The following is a 22,713-nucleotide window of genomic DNA, read 5'->3' on the forward strand; positions in this document are numbered from 1 at the left end:
GTGGGGATGGCTTAAAGCTGCGGTCCCCAACCTATTTGGCACCAGGGACTGGTTTTGTGGAAGACAAATTTTCCCATGGATCAGGGGGTGTGGGGTGGGTGGTGGGTAGTGGTTGGTTTCCAGATGATTCAAGCGCATTACAGCAGAAAGCGGGAAGAAGCCTAGACCTCTCTGGCTCTGTGGATCAGCTCCTTCACCTCCAGAATTTATTTACCTGAGTAGGAAATAAACTCTCTGCTGTAACCCACTTTTATTTTGGATTTTTGGTGGCTTACAGTTTAATAATCCTAATCTTAATGATACAGCCTTGGGTGGGAAGAGGAGAAAGTGTCTAGGAGACTTGCTTTTCTGCACAGCGTGAGATGGTCCCGTGGCCCCTCAAAGAGGCAGAGGTTGCAGCCATCATGTGTCTGGATCTAAGCTATGGAATGGGACAGGATCTGTTGGCCTGGTGGCTAAACTGGATATAGTAGCAGTCACTGGATCTCCACTCATTCGTTTACCTTTTCATTCATTTACTTAACCATCCCACCATTCTCTCATGAAGTTCATTCACTCATTGATGAGTCCAATAAAACATCATAGCAGGCAGGGACCCCCAGGCTGGGAAGCGAGTCTGAGCTGGGCAGGGAAACAATGAAGCTTGTCCTGGGGACTAGCAGCCTGCCCATCTCTGAGCTCCAGCTCTCGACTCCGATCGGCGGCATCTCTGAAAAGTGGTCACATTCCAGGAGCGTGCAGTTCCTGGGGGAAAGGCATAGTGACAAACACGTTGCCGGGCTGTCCCTCATTCTTCCTGTGAGAGAAGAATAAGAGAGCAGGGAGAAGGTCTCTGTAAGCACACCTGCACATTCATGATGTCATAAGAGGGGATGGGTATATTAGCAAGAGGCGGGTTCACCTACCTTGTAGCCTCTGAAAAATCTGTAAGACGTAACACCTTTGCTTAGAACACAATGTTAAGAATATTCTAGAAAACAGTCGGCAACTCATAGGCCTTGTATGTTTTCTCCAAAATTGGGGCAGGATCCCAGGGGAGGGTGGGCGTAAAAAGATCCCAGAATTTGAGGCGGAGTGAGTCCGGAGAAGGAACGGAGAGGCGGAAGAGACCCACAGGTGCTCTTCTGAGGCATCTTTGATACTAAACAAAGTGACCTGGTGGGGAAAATAAGGATTCACTGGATATTCATGGTTGGCCCAGAATAAATCAGTTTTCTTTCTGCTATTTGATGGGGCTGTATATCTTTGCAGACACTGTGGTCAAAATTGAGGTTTGAGAGAAGACAAAAAGCAAATGGATCTATTTCTGTTGTCTTTTGTTATGTAACAGACTATCCCAAAAGTTGGGGCTTAAAATAACAGTGGTTTTGTGATTCTTCTTGCTCCTCTGGTAGGCTGGACACAGCTGATGTGGACGAGACAAGAGAAGTACCCGGTGCCGACAAGACAGGGAATGGACGGGACATGCAGGCAGCTGTGTTCAGCTTGTGGCCTGAAGGGCCTAGAAGGGGGTGTCGCATAGCCTTTCATCCTCCACATGACTTTTCTCACCCCCTGGTTTCTTCTTCCCCCAGGGCAGCCTGGATTTCCTTACTACGTGGTGGCTGGATTCTGAGAGAGTGAAAGCAGAAGCTTCCAGGCCCAGAAGTGGCATGGTGTCACTTCTGCCATATTGTCTTGGTCAAAGCAAGTCCCCCAGACAATAGGGAGGAAATAGACGCCACTTCTCCCCAGGAAGAACTGTGAGTGGCCATAAGGTAAGGTAAAGTAAGGTGAAGTCACTTCAGTCGTGTCTGACTCTGTGCGACCCCATAGACAGCAGCCCAACAGGCTCCCCCGTCCCTGGGATTCTCCAGGCAAGAACACTGGAGTGGGTTGCCATTTCCTTCTCCAATGCATGAAAGTGAAAAGTGAAAGTGAAGTCGCTCAGTTGTGTCTGACTCTTAGCGACCCCATGGAATGCAGCCTACCTGGCTCCTCCATCCATGGGATTTTCCAGGCAAGAGTACTGGAGTGGGGTGCCATCGCCTTCTCTGGTGAGTGGCCATACTTACAGGCAAATTTCTGCAAGAAGTTGATAGGGATCATGGAACCCAGATGGAATGTAAGATGTGAAGTACAACAAATTTGGCTTATGCACAACTTTACAGAAGCACATTTGGTGGCAGAGTGAGGCTCATGGTTCATCTGCATGGGGCTGAAGCTGGGGTTCTGTACGGCTGGCTTGGCTTGGCTTCCACTACCCTGCTTTCCTCTTCTTCAAACAGCCCCATCAGCAGGAGACCACTAAAGGAAAGAGAAATACACCAAGGCCAAGGTCATTAGCATCCCGGAACATTGGATTCTATTTCTGGCAGATCCGAGGTAGTTGGCAAACCTTTACCCCCTGCTTCCCAGCTCAGCACTCAGAGGTAATGAGCCCACTGTATTATGTGGCATTAGGAGAAGTGCCGGGTACCAACCAGGAGAGGAAATAGACTCCCCACTCTCCACGAGCATCAGTCTGCACCTGGGGCTTGGGGTTCAGCTCCGGGCTCAGGGAAAGGCAACTCACATTGATTGAGTGCCTACTGTTTGCCAAATGCTGCTCAGCACGTCCGGCCCCTCCTTTTCTCCTGAGCCTCATCTTGTACTATTTTCCCTTTCCTGGCTTTCCTGCCAAACTGCGTGTATTTCTGTTCTTCCACTGGGTGACTCTTTCTCTTCCTTTGCATGTCCTATTTCCTCTGCTTGAAACTCTCTCTGGTCAACCCCAGGGCATTCCACAAATCGCAGGCTCTCTCCAGGCTACTAGCCAGTGTTCTCTAAGTGTCTGTTGAATGACTGAATGATGGCATGAGTGGCTCCTCATAACAGCCCATTTGACAGATGAGGAAGCTGAGGCAGATTGCCATCAAACAGAGAACTAGCTCACCCAAGGTTGAGATATGGCGAGAGGCAGAGCCAGGATTTAAATCCAAGATCATTTGGTGGCCAAGCTTGTTTCCTTTCTACCACACCTGGCTCAAGAGTTGAATGAAGAGGTGGACAGTGATGGGGAGGGGGGAGTGGGTGCCAGTGGAAAAAGTGAGAACTCAAGCACCTCTCTGCCCCATTACAGGGAGTAATGCTAGAATCAGAGGTGAAACCTGGTCGCGCAGTGTGTGGCTGAGTTTTTGTGAGTTTGGCCTCCCATAATCGCTCTTGAGGGTTTAAAGGCTCTTCTCTGTAGACGAGAGGTGCTAGACCAGCATCCCAGTTGACTGTCAGGATCCAGAGAGCCATGCTAACTCCCAAAGGCTTTGGCACCCTCTGGTTAAAGGGGCTTCACATCTCTGAGCCTCAGTCTTCCTTGTTCAGAAAATTAAGGGTTGTTGAAAAAGTTAAAGCAGTTAATTGTGCAGCATGCTTTGTTAGGCCTGCCCACTCCCAACTTGAGACTCACCTAAGAGAAGCAACTGATAAATATTAAGCTGGAAGGCCTATTGTTCTTCCATTACCATTGAACCTCTTCTGTCTCAACTTCTCTTCTGTGTCATGTTTTGTTCTGTTTCCCAGGGAGGATCAGATGTGATAGAGGATGGGGAAGACATCAGTGGAGTCCTATCCAAAGGACAAGGCTAAAAGAAGTTGGGTTGCCTTTCTGCTTCCACCTGGACCACACCAAGTCAAGGCTAAGGGCCCAGTAAATATCTGGAGAGGAGCAGAAGTTCCATGAGCTTGGGAGATGATGTGATGATAATGGTAATAGGTATGATAACAGAGATGATGAGGGAGGGGATGATGGAGATAAGCAGACAATGATGATGATGATAGATACGATGGCAGAGATGATGATGGAGGAGACAATGATGGAGGAGGAGATGATGGAGATGATGATGGAGGAGAGGGAGATGATGATGATGATGATGGAAGAGGTGATAGAGATAAGCAGATAATGTGATGATGATATGATGATGGGCAGATAGGTGCCCAGATGAGAAAGCTTGTAATAGCATGTTCAGGCCAAGCATTAAGAAAGAAATAAAGGTACCATAGAAAGATCAAAGGACTAATTGTTCAAAGGCCTACAATCCAGGCTCTGCCTCTTGTCAAGTGACTTTGGGCAAGTCATTTGACATCTCTAAGCTTCGGTTCTGTCACCTCTAAAACAGAAACAAAAAGCCTTCCCTGCTTACCTCACTGGGAGCATATGTGGAGAGCAAAGCCATGGTCATAACTTACACACGATCAGCTGTGGTTGTTGCTACTGCTGTAACTGAGAGCAGATCGCACCCGCAGGCACACACTGGCACTAAACGGGCTTAGTGCCAGTGCAAGGTCTTCCTCACCCACATGTCTTTAAGCCTCAATTTCCTCACTTACAAATGAGGATACTAGCCATCCCCACATAGTGATGTGGCCTAGTTAAAATGGGTTCTTTTGATAACTGGATTAACCCAGTGCCTGCGAGAAGTGGGGGCTGTATAAACGATCCTTGTTGTGATTAATGTCTCTGGTTCATTCTAGCTTTTTCTTTTCTGGCCACAGCCTCAGCCTGGCCTGACCTGGTATAATGATCACACCCTCCTGGTCATCACTGCTCCCCAAAATACTTTCACAAGGGGCTGCCCTCTATGGTTGCTGAGGTTGCTCACTGCTCAAGTGCACTCAGCTAAGGAAATTCAGCTTGTGTTTTTCCCTCCCAAAGCTGTGAGCCTCAGAGAGGGGCTGCCTCTGCCTAGAACATGTGCCTTTTTCTAAATCTCATGAAAACTATATGTGCTAGAAGGCACCTGAATCACCTTATAGTGGGATTTATTCAGCTTAGAAATGTGGACTCAGATGGAGCTTCAGAGGGGATCTGACCCAATATTCTTGTTGTATAGAAAACTATTCATTCAGTCATTCATTTATTGAACTTTTACTGGATACCTGCTATGTGACAGGGTTCCCCAGTTGCCTCAGTGGTAAGGAATCCACTTGCAATGCAGGAGCCACAGGAGATGCAGGTTCGACCCTGGGGTCGGGAAGATCCCCTGGAGGAGAACGTGGCAACCCATTCCAGTATTCTTGCCTGGAGAATCCCACAGACAGAGGAACCTGACGGGCTACGGTTCATGGGGTGGGTCGCAGAGTCAGATATACCTGAAGTGACTTGGCACACACACACACTATGTGACAAGTAGCATCTCTCCGCTTAGCAGGAGGCAGAAGTGTTCATAAGAGGAGTAGGGCATGGGACGTGACTGGTCCAACTGTGCTCCTGCCGACCTCTGACCTGGGGATACCCCATGTCCTCATTCCTCCACCTCCAGAGCTGCGGGCAGGATCCTGAAATGCCAGGTATGGCGCCAGTTTACTATTACTTGCTGTTCTCTGCACTTACTGGCACCTGACCCTGTGCCTTTGATCCAGCTGGGCTTGTACACTGGTAACCCAATGTCCTCTGCTCAGGGCTCAAAGCTGATTTAGATGCCAAGGCCTGCCAAGGCTGGAAAACCACTTAGGGGCTGCATGGCCCTGGATGGTACATTCAAGCAGGAAAGAGGAGTCAGAACCTGGCTCTGGGTTGCCTGTCATTAACATGCATTGAGTTTGGTCAAGCCACAAAGTATCTCTTTGTTTGCAAGATAAGAAGTCTGAGCCACAAGACATATAAGGTTTTGCCAATTCTAATCTTCTGGTCACTGGTTCTCAAATTTTGGCATGGGAATTACTAGGAGGGCTGGTTAAAATCAGCCCTAGAACTTCAGATTTGGTGGATCAGGGGTGGGGCCTGTATTTGTCCCAAGTCCTAGATGCTGTGATTCTGCTAGTCCAACCACTGCTCTAGCAACTCTGGCTGCACATTAGAATCACCTGGGGGAGCTTTAAACAGTGTGGATTTCAGGCCCAACCCCAGAGCAATTAAATCAGCATCTCCAAGTGGGAGCTTGTGCTTTGTTATCATTTTAAAGCTACCCCTCCCCAACCATCGCCACCCCGGGTGATTCAAGGATAGAAAACACTGTTCTAGAAAAGTGTCCAAGGATGTGACAGCACATTGATTGGGTAAATGTCTGATTTCCCTTTGAAGAAATGTCTCTGAGATCCCAACTCAGCCCCTTATTGGCTGCCTGGCTTTGAACAGTCTCCCTGAGCCTCCATTTCCCCTCCTTTAAGTGGTAGCTGTTAGGACCAAACTAATCTGCCTCCCCATGTCTGCCCTCCCCTTCCTCTTGTCTCCAAGGAGAACTTGTGCATTTCTTCTGCTCTGAGGCTGTTCAGCTGAGCACAATTCAATAAGCATTTATTAAAAACTCACAGTGTGCAAGACGCTGGCCTTAATGATGTGGGAACACAAAGATGAATCAGGCTCCGTCCCCTCTCCAAGGAGCTCACATGCAAGTAGGGGAGATGAGGCATGTGTCCAAACGTGAGGCAGGATGTGTCACAGGCCAGAGAGGAAGTAACCGCGGCGGGGACCACTGTATGCAAGGCCCGTGGTGGAGACCCTTTATGGTACATTACATGATCCTCCCAGTAACCCATGAGGTAGCTTCAAGTGTAACACCCACTTTACAGATGAAGGAACTGAGGGTTAAAGGACTGGCCAGTTACCCAGGGTGCAAGAGCCAGGTTTTGTTGCCACAGGAGCCCAGAGCAGGATGAGATTCACACCATGAGAAAGGCAAGGAGGCTTTGTCAGAAGAGGTGTGAACACTGTGGTTTGAAGGATGTGTAGAAGTTCAAAGAGTAGACAGAAAAAAAAAAAAAAGGTAGATAGAGAAAAAGGTAGAAGGATCAGCATCACAAAGGATTGGAGGAGGGAAATCCAAGCTTCTTTAGGGACCCAGAAGTGGTTTGATTGGCTGAAATTCAGGCTAATGGTGAGGCACGGTGGGAATCAGATCCTGGTTGGAGACCTTATGTACTGGGCTAAGGGGTTTTGATTTTATATCTCAAGAAGTGGGGAGCCATTGAAAATTCTTGAGCAAGGGATGGCATTTTTAGAAAAAGATGAAAGTGGTCATGGGTTATGAGAGAGGGAGGGTGATGAGAACCCAGTAAGGAAAGAGATGGCTATGATAGGTGGTCCATGTGAGACGGTAGTGCAAACGGGGCTTGGGGGGGCAAGGAAGCCTAGGAAAGTGAGCACACGCAGGTGTCCTGTTGCCACGTGAAACTTCCTTGGGCATCCATTCCTCACGTGCACCTGTTTATTGACTGAGCCACTCTGCACTGGTTGGGGGGGTGGGGCGGCAGGGGCAGGTGGGTCTCCTGGGGCCCCACAGCTCCATATACAGCTCCCCTCAAGATGGGGACATGGTCAGTGGAGCATGACCCACTCATGGTAGAGAACTGGGCTGAAGCAGCAGGTAATGGGTTCCTGGGCCAGGTGAAAGCTGGCCACCTGCCATGTTTCCAGGATGGGGGTGAAGGAAACAGCCCCATGGCCTAAGTCCTCCTGACCCGAGCTATCCAGGTGAAACGTACCACCCTGCCCACCTCCTGCTGTGAAGTTCACAGCCAGCTCAAGCCTCACGGCCTCTGTGCATCAAGCTGAGCACAAACCCTCCTGGGCTAAGCCAGTTCCTAGAAGCAAAGTCTAGGTGAGGAAAGAGCACTGGGCTGGGATTCTGCCACTTGCCAGCTGGGTGGTCTTGAGTATGTCCCCAAAGCCTTTCTGAGGTCTAGATATTCCATATCCTCTGGATAGGGGACTGATCACAGTCAAGGAGTGTAAGTGCTGAGTCCTCCATCTAGTCCCTCCACCTCCATCTACCCCGTCTTCTCTGGTTAACTTCCCTGAAGAATCCCAAGATCACACAGAGACAAGAAGAGCAAGCCACTATTCACAGTCAAAGGCCAAGATCATCTTTGTACGTTTGTCACTCTGTGGACCTAGCATAGCATACCCATTTTATAGATGACATAACCAAGCCCAGATAATTTCCACAACTGGCCCATTGGGCTCAAATATTTGAGCGGACATAGAGGCAGACTGAACACTAATGTCTCACCCAAAGGGGCTGGAGCCTCAGCTTGGTTCCCCCCAGACCCCTCTGCATCTCATGAGGTCTGAGAGCAGATTGGCAGACATCCCCCAGGTCCAGTGTTCTGGAAGCAAGGCTATAGCTCCCTGGAGGATACAAATGACGGTTGGACAGACACAGAACTGCATCCCTTCATTGTCCCTATACCTCATCATCAGTCAGTCAGTTCAGTCGCTCAGTCATGTCCAACTCTTTGCGACCCCATGAATCGCAGCACACCAGGCCTCCCTGTCCATCACCAACTCCCGGAGTTCACTCAGACTCATGTCCATCAAGTCAGTGATGCCATCCAGCCATCTCATCCTCTGTCGTCCCCTTCTCCTCCTGCCCCCAATCCCTCCCAGCATCAGAGTCTTTTCCAATGAGTCAGCTCTTCGCATGAGGTGGCCAAAGTACTGGAGTTTCAGTTTCAGCATCATTCCCTCCAAAGAAATCCCAGGGCTGGTCTCCTTCAGAATGGACTGGTTGGATCTCCTTGCATCATACAGAACATTTTTTCCATCTCTTGATAACCCTGGAGGAGAACATCACTGTTGGGGGCTGCTGCTAAGTCTCTTCAGTCGTGTCCGACTCTGTGTGACCCCATAGATGGCAGCCCACCAGCATCCCCTGTCCCTGGGATTCTCCAGGCAAGAAGGTCTTTAACACCTCTCCCAAGCTGGCCCACCTCCCTTTTACACAGAGGGCACATCTCAAGCCTTGGAAGGCTAGTTTCCTGCTAGAATTTAATAACCTTGGTTTGTTTCCCTTGTGTTTATTTTTGTTCTTATCTTCTATTTATGGCAAGTGATACTGGTTTCCCATTTAAGGCAGTAATATAACAATTCTCCAGAAAACGTGTTTGGGGCAAGGAGGAGAGGAGTGGGTCGTGGAGCCAGAGACAATTCTAAGTAATAAAGATTGATATCTGCACTGGTTCAAGGTGGGGAGAAGCGAAGAAAGAGAGGTGCTGCCCAAGACCTGCGTGTCGCGCGGATCTCCATTCAGGCGCGCTTAGGTCAAGGTGACTCCGCGGCCCCTCCTGATGGCACGTGCACGGCCCATGTGTCATCCTGCGGGGTCCCGCGGGCCCGGAGACCTAGGGAGGAAGGCGTTGGTTCGGGGCGGGCAGGCAGGGCGCCCGGGAGGGCCCCTGGGGTTTTCGGCGGAGGAGGAGGGCGCGGGAGCCGTGGCGCGCGGGTTGCCATCTGACCGGGAGCCAGCGGCTGGGGTCCCCGGCCAACCCGCCTCGGGATCCTGGCGGGTCACCTGCGGCTGGGGCGATGTGCGTGTGAGTGCGTGCGCAGACGTCAGCCTCCCAGGCCCGCTCCGCCTTCTGCTCACCGCGCGCACCCCGAGCCCCCTGCCGCCCCCACTCTGAGCTCCCCAGCCCCACGCGCCCGTGCACGCGGAGCGCCAGACTGCGGCGCCCGGGCGGCCGCGGGCGGGGCCGAGGGGCGGGACCAAGCCGCGGGGCTCGCCGCCATTGGTCGAGCGCAGCACCCGGGGCGGGGCGTCGGGGGAAGGCGGGTGGGTGCGCTCGCTGAGGCAGAGGCGGGCGCCGAGCTGCGGGACTGGCTGCTTGCTTGATGCGGAGAGGGTGAGCGGGAGCCGCTCGACGGGTCCACGGAGAACCGCTCGTAGAGGCGGCGAAAGGCGTCCAGGCCTAAGCTGGGCTTCTGCCGCTGGAACCGCCATCTGGAGCTTGGGCTCTGATCACTTTTCGGAGGAACCGTTGACCTCGCCCGGCAGGAGGAAGAGGGGCGTCCGCCTCCAGGAGCAGGAAAGAGGGAGGAGCCAGAGCCCCGCAGAAAGTTCGCTTCCTCTGGGGGACCGAGAGGGAGAAGTGGGAGGAGGAGCCTGTGTAAGGCTAACTCAGAGCTGCGAAATCTTAGGGCGGCGTTCAAGGCCCCCTCCCACACGCGCGCGCAGCAGAGTGCCCTGCTCCTCTTTCAGCCGCTGGCTGCGCCTCGCAGGGAAAAAGAGCATACCCTCGGCGCCGGGGGAGCGGCAGAGCTGAGGTCGAGGCCGAGCCGGGCACGCATCCTCCACCCGAGCGATCCCCTTTGGAGCTGGCGGAGTAGGTGGCATAGGCAGTCGGGAGGATAGGTTCGCCCACCCCGGACACGCACATACGCACGCACCCGCAATCACTTCCAAGGGACTCTCCAAGAGTCTCTAAGGACCAGGAGACACCCCTTCTGCCCTCGCCCCCCAACCCCGGAGCCCCAAGCGGGGACCCCGGGATCAGACGTCCCCACGCCTCCGGGCACCTGGCTCAGCAGGAGTCCCCCGGGTCCGGGCAGGGCAGGGCCGGCGGCGGCGAGCCGGAGCCCGCCCAGCGCCCGGGCCCCGCCGAGCCCTCGGAACCCACTCATGGGGCACCGGCTCCCCGTGTCCCCTCGCCCGGCCGCGCCCAGCCCGGCGCCCCGAGACGCGCAGAGGAGGATCCCGGCGCAGTGACCCGGGAGCCGCCGCAGCCCCTGGAAGCCTCGGCTGCCGGAGAGGAAGGCTGCTCCCCGCACCTCCAGGCCCTTCCAGGCATCCCTCTGAGCCGCGCCAGAGGCCCGGCCCGCCATTCCCAGGTAGGAGGGAGACACCCCAACAGAACTGGGGAGGCGGGGAAGCCGGGGAGAAAGGTTTGAAGCTTTGGGGGGTAGGGTTAGGTGAAGCCTTATAGGAAGTGGAAAAGTCAAACTGATTGAGCCTGTTATGTGCCAGGATCACAGGGCAACTTCACTTACCTAGAGAAAATGAAATTAGTTGAGCGCCTACTGTGTGTCAGGCTGGATGCTTATCCCAGGAAAGAAAGACTTAACTGAGTTTGTGTTTAAAGAGATCTGGAGTAACAGCCTGTTTGAATATAAGGAAACTGAGGCTTAGAGAGGAAGAGGCACTTCCTTTCCCCAAACACTCCCCTCCTCCTTCCTAAACTGGCTTCAGCCTGCAAACCTGGCTAAGGGTGGGGCTGGGGTGGGGCCAGCTCGTGGTGGCCTTGGTGAGGACCTCCTCTGAGAGAGCTTAAGGAGCACCTTCCTTGCTTAGAGTTCTTTGAGCTTTGGGGGGAATTGGTGCAAGGAGTGAGTTTCCTGGGCGATCCCCTTCCCAAGATGGGTTTTCTGTGCTCAGCTGGCCAGAGGGCCTCCAAGCACCTCTGCAGGGTTCTGTCCTCCCTGTGCCCCCAGCCCTGGGAGGATGACGAAGGGTGTAGTCCTGGACCTCATGGGAGGTGGGAGGCTGTGCTGTGAAGGAGCAGCCAGATCAGGAGCCCATGATTCAGGTTTCTTCTGGCATCAGAGGGACACGATGGGGTCCCCCAAGACCTCTGCCTGCACTCCAGCCCCTCTGCACCTGACTGCTCCAGGCAGCCCCTTGACTGCCAAGAGGAAGTGTCACAGAGAAAGGAACCTGCTTCCTGTGTGCTGGAGCTGTGTGGGCCTCTTGGCTTCTCGCTGAGCTCTCAGGGCCACTCTGTAGGTTTGTTTCTACCATTTGGTAGATGACCAGCCCCACCAGGTCCAGTCATTTGCCCAGGGCAGCTGGACTGGTGAGAGGCAGATCTGGTCTGCCCCCTTCCTGCCACCTCAAGGGTGGTGAGATTGGCTTTGCAAAGCACACATGACTCCCCTCAGTGGGGGCATGGAGGCCAGGGAATACGTGTGTGTGTCCAGAGTCTGGGATGTGCCCTAATGGTGGAGGCTTGGGGTGTGTGGGAGGGAGGGAAGGAGGGAGGGCTCAGGGTATCACAAGGAGGAGGATGTGGCCAGACTCTCATCCTCTGCTCTTGCCCCTCTGACCCTTCCATCTTCCTGGCAGGCCCTGGGAGAGGGGCTTGAGGGAGAAGAAGGGGTGAACCCACAGACGCATGGGGCGGGAGCTGGCTGCTCAAGGTCTGGGGGGTTCCGGGCAGGGTGCTTGACCCCAGCTATCTGCAGCAAGAAACAGAGGGAATTAGAATAGACCTCCAGGCTCATTCCCCCAACCCGATGCCAGCTGAGGCTTCTGACACTGTTTTGAAAAAGCCTGATTTTGGCCAGGGGGTGGGTTTTTATAGAGGTAAAAGCCCAGACTTTGGAGCCAACAGCCTGATTCTAATCCTGGCCTGACCAGTCATCTGTGTAAACTGGGGCAAGTGACTCAGCCTCACTGACCTCCCGTTCCCCGTGGGGTCCAGCAGGTTGACGGTGGGCCCCTCTTCATGGGACTGCCGTGAATTCACAGGGATAAGGCACACAGGCACCCAGCATAATGGAGAGCTGCTGGGCTGTGGCGACCATTCCCCCAGCACGGCTCCACCACCTCTGCTTCAGGCCCTTCTGCCTCCCAGGTGCCCATAAAAAGACCCTGGGGTGAGTCACAGAGCTTGCATTCGGGTACCCATGCTCCCACTAACCATTCTCTGGGCCTCCAGGGGGGAAATCTACATTCTCAAAGGGCCCTTTGAACTCTGACCCCTGCCTGCTTCTCACTGTAGGGTCAGCCTGGCTGAGGATGGAGAGAGGGGAACAGGAAGTGGAGGAGGAGAGAAGCTGTGCCCACAGCATACCCACAGAGCCTCCTCTAGGGGAGGAGAAGGGAAGAAGGACATGGGGGGGAACCCATGGAAGTGCTGTCACCTGACGGCCAGGTGTCTGGGTACTTCACACAGCCCCACGTGGCTGGAGCCATGTGCAGACTCGCAGTCTTCTCTCGGAGATGAAAGCCACAGATTTTTTTCCTCCTTTGCCCTTTTCTGATCCCCTGCCTCCTCTCTCTGACTTCCTCATGTCTGTTCAGTTGCTGATGTTAACACGTCTAATACTAAGAACTCTGAGCTAGAGGCTGGGGCAGGCAGTGATGGAGACGTACTATCCCTGGGGGCTGCCAGCCTTCTCTATCTCTGTAGACAGAGATGACCAGCAGCAGAGTCAAGCTCCAGGCAGAGAAACTTGGGGAGGAGGCTGTCCTGATGTGGGGGCCTCTTCCCCCCGATCCCGGCCTCCGTTGAAGGCCCAGGCTGGCTCTCTCTCAGCGTGGGAGGAGATTGAAGAGTTCAGTGCTGTTGGCTTGCAGCTTCCTCTCCCTTGCTGCCAAGCCAGGTGTGTGCTCAGTTCACGGCGACCCACCTCAGTGTAGCTCCTGGGCCAGCTAGACAGGGTGGAGGTGGAGGGAGAATACCCCAGAAGGAAGCTCTGAATGATCTCCGAAAGGAGAGTCATTTGCTTCTTTCATGCACAGGTCATTTATTGAGCACCTGCTGTGTCCATGGCGCTGAAAGCCTGCAGTGTAAGCTCAGAGTTGGCTTCAGGCACAAATTGGGTGGAGATATGTAGGAGTTGTACGTTTGGAGTCACCATCCTGGCTCCCTTATTAACTAAAAGGGCCAGTCGTGTAGACTTTTAAGCATCAGGTCCTTATTTGTGAAACAGGGAAGGGAATGCATACTTCATAGAGAGGTGGTGAGGGGAACCCCAAGGCACGGGGCAGACTGCCTGAGATTGAAGCCCTCCTTGGCTGGTTACTGGCTATGTAACCATGAGCTAAGTACTAAACTTCTTTGTGGTGCTTCAGTTTCCTCATCTGTAAATTGGGGTAACCACCTACCTTCTGGGGATCCTGAAGGATGAAGTGGGTTAGTACACATTCAACTTAGAGCGCTCTGCATATATTAACTGCAAAATAAATGTCAGCTGTGATTATTGTTCTATACTTAGCACAGTGCTTGGCACACTGCAGGGCTTGGTTACTGCTGATTGTCGTCACAGCTCCAGGGTCAGCGGTATGCTGAGCTGGCTTATTGTGTGCGTCCCTTTGCAATTCATTCATTGAGATCATCTTGGGAGCTTGGAATGGCCATGGTAGGAGTATTTTGCCATGAAATTGACAAATGCTGCCAATCAGAGCTTATATGAAGGTCTTTTTAAAAAACCACTTTACTGCATGGTGGCTCTCAATTGGGCAAGGTGATGACACTGACCAGGTTGTGTGCAATGGCAGCCCACTCCAGTATTCCTGCCTGGAGAATTCCATGGATGGAGGAGCCTGGTGGGCTACAGTCCATGGAGTCACAAAGAGTCGGACATGGCTGAGCAACTTCACCCACTTGGTGGAGTGGGAGGCAGAGGAGCCTTCAGAGAGAAGGTGACATCTGAGCCAGACCCTGATAAAGGGAAGAGGGGTTCTGGGGGAAGGGCTGGCATGAGTTGAGGGCTGGTCCCAGCAGAGCTCAAGCTCACTAGGGGTTCCAAGTCAGGGGGAATTCTGGTGGGTGCTGAGAGAGGAGAAAGGAGGGTGGCTGGGCTATGAATGGCCTTTGGGTGGGCCTGATGGAGCCCCTGGAAGTTACTTATCTCTAATTGGGCTTTGGAGCTTGGATCCATTTCAGCCTCTCCCACAAGGTCAAGAGATTCCTGTAGAAAGTTTTGGGTATACCCCAGAACCATAAACCCTTGGAGCTATGAGGGACCTGAGTCATTCTTGTGTCATTTCTCTGACCTGCATCTCATAGTCCAGGCAAACTCCCAGGATCTGTAGGTTGAAAAACTGCTGGGCAGCCCCGTCCCTGGGCATGGAGGATGTGGTCTGGACCTGGCCTTTCTCTTCTTTCTGGGAAGGCCAAATGGCCATGGCACCCCCTTGCTTAAGAAATGCTCTCTAAAACCTTCCCCATGCCATGTCCCAGAGTCACAGGCTTCCAGGAAGCCAGAACTGCAAAGGACAGATGGTCCAGGCAGAGAACAGAGTCAGCATCTTTGAGACCTTGCCATGTGCTGAGCCCTTTACAACAGCCCTATGAATCAAGTCCACTTTATAGATGAGAAAAGCGATGCCCAAGGATGTTAAGCTCCTTTCCCCAGAGGAGTAGTGAGTTAGGGGTAAATCGAGGAGTCCAGCTCCAACAGTCCCATCTGGGAATAAACAAGGGGTGAATGAACCCGGGGTGAGTGAATGAGTAAAAATGGGTAGATAAATGAAGGGGGAAAGAAACAAGAGAGGGGTGTTCAGGCAGAACTCCACGGCCCTTCGAGAGACCCCAGTCCAGCTTTCCCATTGTACAGACAGAAAAGTTAGTGAAAGTCGTGCAGTCGTGTCCGACTCTTTGCAACCCCATGGATTATACAGTCCGTGGAATTCTCCAGGCCAGAATATTGGAGTGGGTAGTTTTTCCCTTCTCCAGAGGATCTTCCCAACCCAGGAATCGAACCCAGGTCTCTCGCATTGTAAGTGGATTATCAGCTGAGCTATCACAGAACCAAGTAAGAGGCTGACAGGGGAGGCCACAGCCTCCAGCACAGGCTGCAGGGCCAGGCCCCCGGCTTCCTGACACTCAACCCCCTGTCTCTGCTGCAGCCCCGAGCCATGATGAAGACCTTGTCCAGCGGGAACTGTGCACTCAGTGTGCCTGCCAAGAACTCGTACCGCATGGTGGTGCTGGGTGCCTCTCGGGTGGGCAAGAGCTCCATTGTCTCCCGCTTCCTCAATGGCCGCTTCGAGGACCAGTACACACCCACCATCGAGGACTTCCACCGGAAGGTTTACAACATCCGCGGTGACATGTACCAGCTGGACATCCTGGACACGTCCGGCAACCACCCCTTCCCCGCGATGCGCAGGCTGTCCATCCTCACAGGTGGGTGCCAGGGGGCGGGGTGGGCATGAGAGCTTGGGTATGGGAGTGTGTGTGCTCGGCACTTTACAGTTAGCAAAGCCCTGCCTCCATCTGAGATGAAGCTCGTGAGCCCCCGTGCACCGCACCGTGAGGTCGGAGAGGTATTGCTGCTTGCCGACAGAGGATGGAGCCAGGGCCCCAGAACCCTTCCCTCTGACTCTGGTTTAATTCCTTGTGGCTGCTGGTGCTGCCTTCCAGATCTGTGGCTTTACCTAGGAACAGAGGGGCTCCTGCCTACTTCCTGCTGCGGGTGACCCAGCAGAGCTCCAGGGCCCAGGGTCAGTCTGTCAGACTCAGATCTATTGACACCCGAGGCCTTTGCCTCCTCTCAAAGAGGCAGGGACAGGACCCAGACTGTGATCAGTCAGAGAGGCTGGTGGGGACCTGCTCATGCTGGGAACTCAGTAATAATCACAGTAACAGCCATGGCGATTGCTCTTATCAGGAGCTGCATGCCTGGGCCTCTTTCTAGAGCTCAGCATGTATTTAATTAATCCTCACAACTAACCTAGGAGATGGGCATCTGCTTCCATGTTATATGTGGGGAAACTGAGGCCCCGGGAGGTTGAGTTACTCCAAATGATAACACAGCTGGGAAATGGCAGTCTGGCTCTCAGGCTTTAACCCTGGGCTCTCCTGTAGCTTCTCAGCCAGGCTGGGAGCCAGGGAGGGAGGGGAGCTTGTGGGGTACTAAGCGGGGGCAGATGGAGATGTGAAACTGGGCCATGCTTTTCGTCACTCAAGCAGTTTTGTGTGGTAGCTAAGAGCACAGGCCCAGAAACTGGTCTGCCTGAATGCAAATTCTGATTCTGCTGCTTCGTGGTTTTGTCCCTCTGAGCAAGTGACTTGACCTCTTTGGGCCTTGATTTTCTTATCTGTATCATATCTGTACCCATCCTAGAGGCCTTCATGAGAATTAAATGAGTTTACATAGAAAAAGAGCTTGGCGAGTAGGTGAGTGCTCATGAAATATGGGTCTTATGCAAAACCTGCATTTGCAGTGTGCTTGCAGTGGACTTTGCAGTCATTTCCTAAGCCACGCCCTGCCATTGCTGGGCAGCTGATGAAGGAAAGGAATCAGCAAGTAGTCCCCCAGCCATCACTAAAACAACCCCACAAATCAAAATACTTCTGCACCAAGAAACCCTTGCTATGCCCACCCGTCCCCCTACAGCCCAGCTAAGATCCCTCCCCGAGTGCCCTGGGCAGATGGCTTCCTTTTCCAGCTGTTCTCACTGATCATCTGATGCAGATCACACTCGGCCTGCCCCACTCCACATTTTGCAGAAGTTTGTGGACAGAGGGAGCCTGGGCTGACCTGGGTTCCAGTCCTGTCTCCACCACTTGGTAGCTTAGATATGGGACCAAAGGTTCAGATCTCAGTCTTTCTAGCTACACAATGGGTATAATGTTGCTTCCTCCCGGGGTGTCTCCTCAACCTACAGGAAAGTGCCAGGAGAGGAGGGCATGGGGGCATTTCCAACACAGTGGGGATTGCAGGAATGTCAGCTCCCCCTACCATGGGGAGGGGACACAGTGCCCACTGATAGAAATAAAGCTAACTGAGGGAGGGAGAGAGAAGATATAGAGAGGAACCATGTGCATATTTCCAAACTTAAGTTTTAGTTACACAAATAACACACAAATGCATGCTCCCCTAAGCATATAGATAAGGGTAAAAAGCCCCCTTGACCCTTGCTTCCACCCCCCAGGCTCTTGCCCCCTCCCCCAAGGTACCATCCCATCAGTCTTCCAGACACCCCATGAACACATTGACATTCATGTTTGGGTCCCCAGAACAGAGTATTTTCATCTTTTTTACATGCATGTGTCATTCTGGGCACATCTGTCTGGCCACCCGTATTTTTGCTCGCCAGCCCGTGCCTCATTTTCCAACCTGGTGCTGATGCACAGCGCATTCTGAAAGCCATTAATTCTGCCGCCAGCTCTCCTTCCAGCTGCCAGCCAGGCGTCTCTGAAACTTGGCATGCAGCTTTGCATTTGAATGTGTCAAGGCCGCAGAGTCCTCAGGGGCCTGGGATTAGCCTACCAGGGTGGGTTTCACAGCCCAAGCAGAAATGGTTGCCAGGCCGGCACTGCCTTGCAAGTGCCTTTCTCAACAGCCCACACCACCCTTCATCATATCGCATCCCGTCCATGCGGCCAGCTTTAGGAACACCCACTGTGCATCGTGACGAAGCCTCCTTTTGCTCCGGAGCGTGTCATTGGCAGGAACGCAATCCTGAATGTGCTGGGTGCTATTTTGGGGGGACAAATGGTATGCCCTGAGGGTCCAGAGAAAGGAAGCAGCGGGGCTATCAGAAGCTGGAATTGCTTGATTTTCCTCTTGAGAACATGGGCTGGTCCCCGGCACCTCTGAGCCTCAGTTTCCTGTAAAACAGGGATCTTAACATCTCCCCACAGGTTCTCAAGAGTTTAAGCCAAAGTGTAAAAGGTGCTTTGAGTGTGAGATTGTGATCACTGTAGTGAGATCTGACAATCGAGGTAGAGGCACTGGTCTTCTCTCACCCTCCCCACCTCCCCATCATCCCTGTTTCAAAGACCTACACAGAGGGATACAGCAAGTTGTAGCAGGGGTAGCGTGGGCCTCAGAGGCTAGTGTTCACTTGTTCACCCATAATGTATTCAAGAAGCAGCGGGCACCTGTGTGTGCCAGGCACCAGGAATCGGGTCCATGTCTCAGCCCAGCCATGCCTGAGCTGTGTGATCTTGGGCCAGTTGCTCACCCTTTCTGAGCCTCAGCCTGCCCACCTATCACGTGAAGGTAATGAAATGTCCCTCACAGAGGTTTCATGAGGAATCAAGGGGTACTCAGGTGGCTCTTACATGTGCTTGTTCTCATTATCCCTTTGAGATACAAGTCACTGAGCACATGTCACTCTCCATTTATTACCTCATCAGTCCCTCAAAAGCATCCTGCATGAGACAGGTGGGGAAACTGAGGTTTAGGGAGGTGGCATGACCCACGCAAGGCTGAGTGAGGGGGCAAGAGATAAACCTAGGCCTGCCTCCTGCCAGCACTCTCGGCTCCTACTGTATACCTGGGGCTGCTCCAGGCCCTGGGGATGTGCACTGAGCAGCAAGATCCCTGCTCTTGTGGAAAGTGTAGTAATTACTATTCTAACACAGTCCACACAAGCTCACAAATCACTCACTCTGTCTACAGCCCTGCAGGGAAATGTAGGGTGGATCCATTGTGTTTGAACCAGGCTGTGCCACGTATTAGCTCCATTACAAGTGATTTAACCTCCTGGGCCTCAGTCTTCTGCTCTGGAAAACGGGAATAATAGCAGCTCCCCCAGAGGGTCGCTGTGACGGTCAGGTCAAGGAGTGGGGAGAGGGCAAAGGAGCTGCCTGTAAACTTACCTCCCAGGGTTTCTGTCTCCACAGGCGATGTGTTCATCCTCGTGTTCAGCCTAGATAACCGGGAGTCCTTCGATGAGGTCAAGCGCCTCCAGAAGCAGATCCTGGAGGTCAAGTCCTGCCTGAAGAACAAGACCAAGGAGGCAGCGGAGCTGCCCATGGTCATCTGTGGTAACAAGAATGACCATGGCGAGCTGTGCCGCCAAGTGCCCACCACCGAGGCCGAGCTGCTGGTATCTGGTGATGGAAACTGCGCCTACTTTGAGGTGTCGGCCAAGAAGAACACCAACGTGGACGAGATGTTCTACGTGCTCTTCAGCATGGCCAAGCTGCCGCACGAGATGAGCCCCGCGCTGCACCGCAAGATCTCCGTGCAGTACGGGGACGCCTTCCACCCCCGGCCCTTCTGCATGCGCCGTGTCAAGGACATGGACGCCTACGGCATGGTCTCTCCCTTCGCCCGCCGCCCCAGTGTCAACAGTGACCTCAAATACATCAAGGCCAAGGTCCTCCGGGAGAGCCAGGCCCGCGAGCGGGACAAATGCACCATCCAGTGAGCGGGAGGGATGCTGGGCTGGGGCTTTGGCCGGGCCTTATGGAAGATGGCCCCAGCGCCCGCTGCCCACATCCCCCGGACGAAACCCCAAGAGCAGTCACATTCCGAGACCTCTGGGGGGCCAGACCGGAGTACCCCAGCCTCCAACCTCTGTATAGTTTCCTGCCTTCAACTGCTTCCCTCTGATTCCTCCTTTCCACCGCTCCCCTTGGGTTTCAACTTCTCCATGGGGGGGGTGGATCTCTGCTGGGCAGGAGGTGAGGCTGGGTGACATACGGACTTATGTCAGGACCCGAGTCAGAGCTTGCTTGTCCTTGCAAGAAACGCTGATGCCAGACGGGCCAGGGTACCGGCTTCCAACAGAGACTCCTGGAACATCAGAGGATGAAAACAACACCCTAGTCGGCTGGGAGGGGGCTCTGCCCTCCTGATGTAAGACGCAGCTTGGTTCAGGTGGCAGCTGGAAGTTTCTCCCCCTACCCCGTCCTGAAACATTAACCCTCTGGCTCAGCAGTTTCTATCCCCTACCCCCTGAGTTGGCCCCCAGCTCTCCCTGACACTGAGCCAGGGGTGTCTCTGTGTTCAAAGTGGGTGTGGCCACGTCTGCTGGACCACGTCCGTCTCCGGGACTGCCTCCCTCAGCCTCCCCTCCCAGGTTCCTCTTGTCTGCTGGTTGTGCCTTGTTGCAGCTGTTACGTCGTGTTCCCAGTAGAAACGGAAATCATCGTACTGTAAAAGCCTAGTGATCCCTCGTTGGCCAGGACCTCCCCCCAGGTTCAGGTCCGCTGCCTCCACGGGGGACACCTTCCTCCTCAGCTCCCAGATGGGGTTCCTGTGGCCTGTTCGTAGCTGGACACTGCCCTCCTCCCAAGCTTCACGGTTTACACTGAATGCTGGCCGGGGCTGCATCTCCTCCTGCCCCCATTTCACAGAGGAGGCAGCTGAGACTCAGAGGGCCAAGGAGCAAGCCCCAGCTCTGCCTCCTGGCTAGTTCAGGATGGAGCTCCATCTGGAAGCTGGCTGTCCTCTGCTGTGCTTGTTCCTCAAACATTTATTGAGCACCTGCTGGGTGCTGGGTCCACTGTGCTAGAAAACAAAGAGGGTAAGCAATGCGCTTGACGCCCCTAAGGCCGAGGCTCCATGGCTCCAGCCTCTTTCCTTCCCCCAGCCTGGCCTCTGACTGCCCCTGCTGCCCTACTGTCTCTCTGCACGCAGTTGTGGGGAGATGTGGAAGAGCACCTGGGAGCTATAGCTGAGCTCAGGAGAGGCAGATAAGAAGAGCTCCCAGGGGGCCTTTTCCTGGCACCTGGGATGGGGTTGTGCTGGGTACCAGGTGTGGTGGGATTTGAACCTGTGGACCAAAGGCTCTTGTCATCAGCTCTTAACAAAGACATTTTGTACTTTAAATCTCCTTGAAACTATTGAAGTTTAGAGCCACAAGGAGCCTTAATGATTGTCTAGTGAATCCAAGGCCCAGAGAGGGTAAGTAACTCGCCTGGGGTCACACAGCAAGCCTACGAGTGGCAGAAGCAGGGTTAGGTCGGGGCATTCAGCACACACTATGATGTGCCCCTCCTGATCCTGCCTCAGCCCCTGGGGCCTTCGGGGATTTGAGGTGTCGTCTCCCTGAGCCTCTCCCCAGATTGGCCTTTGAGGGCTTCTGTAGATCCTGTGTACATTGTACCCACGTATATACCTGTACACACACGTGAACACACAGAGAGACACGTGCCCTGGCCTCAGCTCTGCACTCCCCACACCTCCCACCCAGCCCTGCTGCCCAAGGCAGCTGCTCTGACCCTGCTTCTGACGCCTGGCCTGAACCTGAACCCTCTAAGCAGACCAGGTACCCTGGCCAGGACAGATGTGTGGCCCGCTTCCCTGTATCTCTGTGTACACTCTCGATTAAAGTGGGTTTGTTTCTAAGCCGTGTCCTTGGCCATGTATGTTTTCTGTATTTCCAAGAGGAGGCGTGGCTCTTCTGCAACCATAGCTGGCCTCTCCCTCCCCAGATTGCACCTGCCTGGTGCCCTCGCCCTGCGGGTCAGCGCTGAGTCAGCCGTTGAGGTTAATTAAGTACGTGGTGGGACTGGGGAATAAAACCTGCAGATAGGAGGGAATAACTACCCTGGCCCTTCTGGGCCCTCTGAGGGCTGTGTGCTGAGGTGTCTGTGTACCTCTGAGGAGTGACCAGGTCAGACAAAAGCCTCCTCCCCGTGGACCATCAGCCCTTTGTGGTCACCATGCTTCTGACTCCTAGGTGGCGCCCAGAACCACGCGGAGAACATTTGGCAATAACGGCAAACAGTTAACAGAACTGCGGAGAGGGGCGGCATGCTATTAGCTCCTGGTGGGGGATGTTGCTGAACACCCTCCACGGGCCAAGGGCAGCCCCCACCATAAAGCGTTACCCTCTTGAAGGTCGGCAGTGGGCAGCCTCCCCACTTGGATTGTCAACCCTTGAGACCAGGACACGGCCCATATCTATGTGTGGTTGATACAACCTACAACTTTCAGGACAGTACTTAATAAACACTGGACAAGCAGAATGGCCCTTGTGTGAAATGACACAGGACGTGGGTGGGGATGGCAGATGGAAGTGGGGGGAGGTAGAGTGGGGGAGGCTACGTGTCCCTGTGTAACCCCAAATGTGGCACCTTGAATGGAAGTTCTCCTCGGACGGAGGGGAGGGGATCAACCATACCCCTGCTGGGTGAATGAAACCCCTCCTCTCGCTCCGTCGTCTTCTCTTCCAGCCCCATGAAAAACATGCTCGTGTTCACCCTTCTTGTGGTGGGGAATTAGGCTCAGAGCGGTCAATATCTTATCCACAACAAAGGGGGATAAGTGGCACAACAAAGGGGGTGAAGTGGCAGATCATGGACTTGAAACGAGGGGTCATCTGAGCTCCATGTGGGGGAGGAAAGGATTTTGCATCTGGGAGACGGAGACAGGTCTGTGCTTTTGATGGGTCAGCAAGTACCAGTGAGCAGGAGGGCCAGGCCTGGAGAAAGAAGTTCAGAGAAAAGAAGACAGGGTCCCTGTGGGCCAAGGGCTCATGATCCAGAGGGCGAGATCCCTGTGCGGGCATCCAAGTGAGCCTGGCTATGGTGGAGGAAAACCAGCCTGGGAGAGCTCCCAGCCTCCAC

The 22,713-nt window shown here is 53.7% G+C and overlaps 1 protein-coding gene and 2 long non-coding RNA genes across 4 annotated transcripts; 1 reads left to right on the top strand and 2 right to left on the bottom strand.

Moving 5' to 3' along the window:
* Nucleotides 1-233: 233 nt before the first annotated feature.
* On the bottom strand, nucleotides 234-11,280 carry LOC147372414 (uncharacterized). The gene is made up of 4 exons (XR_015164869.1): nucleotides 10,721-11,280; nucleotides 1,971-2,286; nucleotides 906-1,155; nucleotides 234-796 (listed from the first exon to the last, which is right to left on the bottom strand). It is a non-coding gene; the product is annotated as an uncharacterized LOC147372414 (long non-coding RNA).
* On the bottom strand, nucleotides 3,681-9,511 carry LOC147372415 (uncharacterized). The gene is made up of 2 exons (XR_015164868.1): nucleotides 9,246-9,511; nucleotides 3,681-9,075 (listed from the first exon to the last, which is right to left on the bottom strand). It is a non-coding gene; the product is annotated as an uncharacterized LOC147372415 (long non-coding RNA).
* On the top strand, nucleotides 9,073-21,490 carry RASD2 (RASD family member 2). 2 transcript variants are annotated; one of them, XM_086403983.1, is made up of 3 exons: nucleotides 9,073-10,561; nucleotides 15,306-15,585; nucleotides 19,036-21,490. In XM_086403983.1, the coding sequence occupies exons 2-3, from the start codon at nucleotides 15,315-15,317 to the stop codon at nucleotides 19,563-19,565; spliced, it is 801 nt and encodes a 266-aa protein (XP_086260109.1). In that variant the 5' UTR covers nucleotides 9,073-10,561; nucleotides 15,306-15,314; the 3' UTR covers nucleotides 19,566-21,490. The 2 variants fall into 2 exon arrangements, with proteins under 2 accessions (XP_086260109.1, XP_086260110.1); XM_086403984.1 differs by lacking the exon at nucleotides 9,073-10,561 and adding an exon at nucleotides 12,182-12,325.
* Nucleotides 21,491-22,713: the final 1,223 nt, after the last annotated feature.

This window comes from Bos grunniens, chromosome 5 (assembly GCF_055505025.1).
Source record: "Bos grunniens cultivar Pamir isolate PY7600 chromosome 5, Bosgru_T2T1.0, whole genome shotgun sequence".
Taxonomy (NCBI): Eukaryota; Metazoa; Chordata; class Mammalia; order Artiodactyla; family Bovidae; genus Bos; species Bos grunniens.

Excerpts from the sequence above, each read along its gene's own strand:
- RASD2 (XM_086403983.1), top strand. The coding sequence starts at position 15,315 with ATGATGAAGACCTTGTCCAGCGGGAACTGTGCACTCAGTGTGCCTGCC. Across the intron at positions 15,586-19,035 it reads CAGGCTGTCCATCCTCACAG|GCGATGTGTTCATCCTCGTG; the intron begins GTGGGTGCCAGG and ends CTGTCTCCACAG.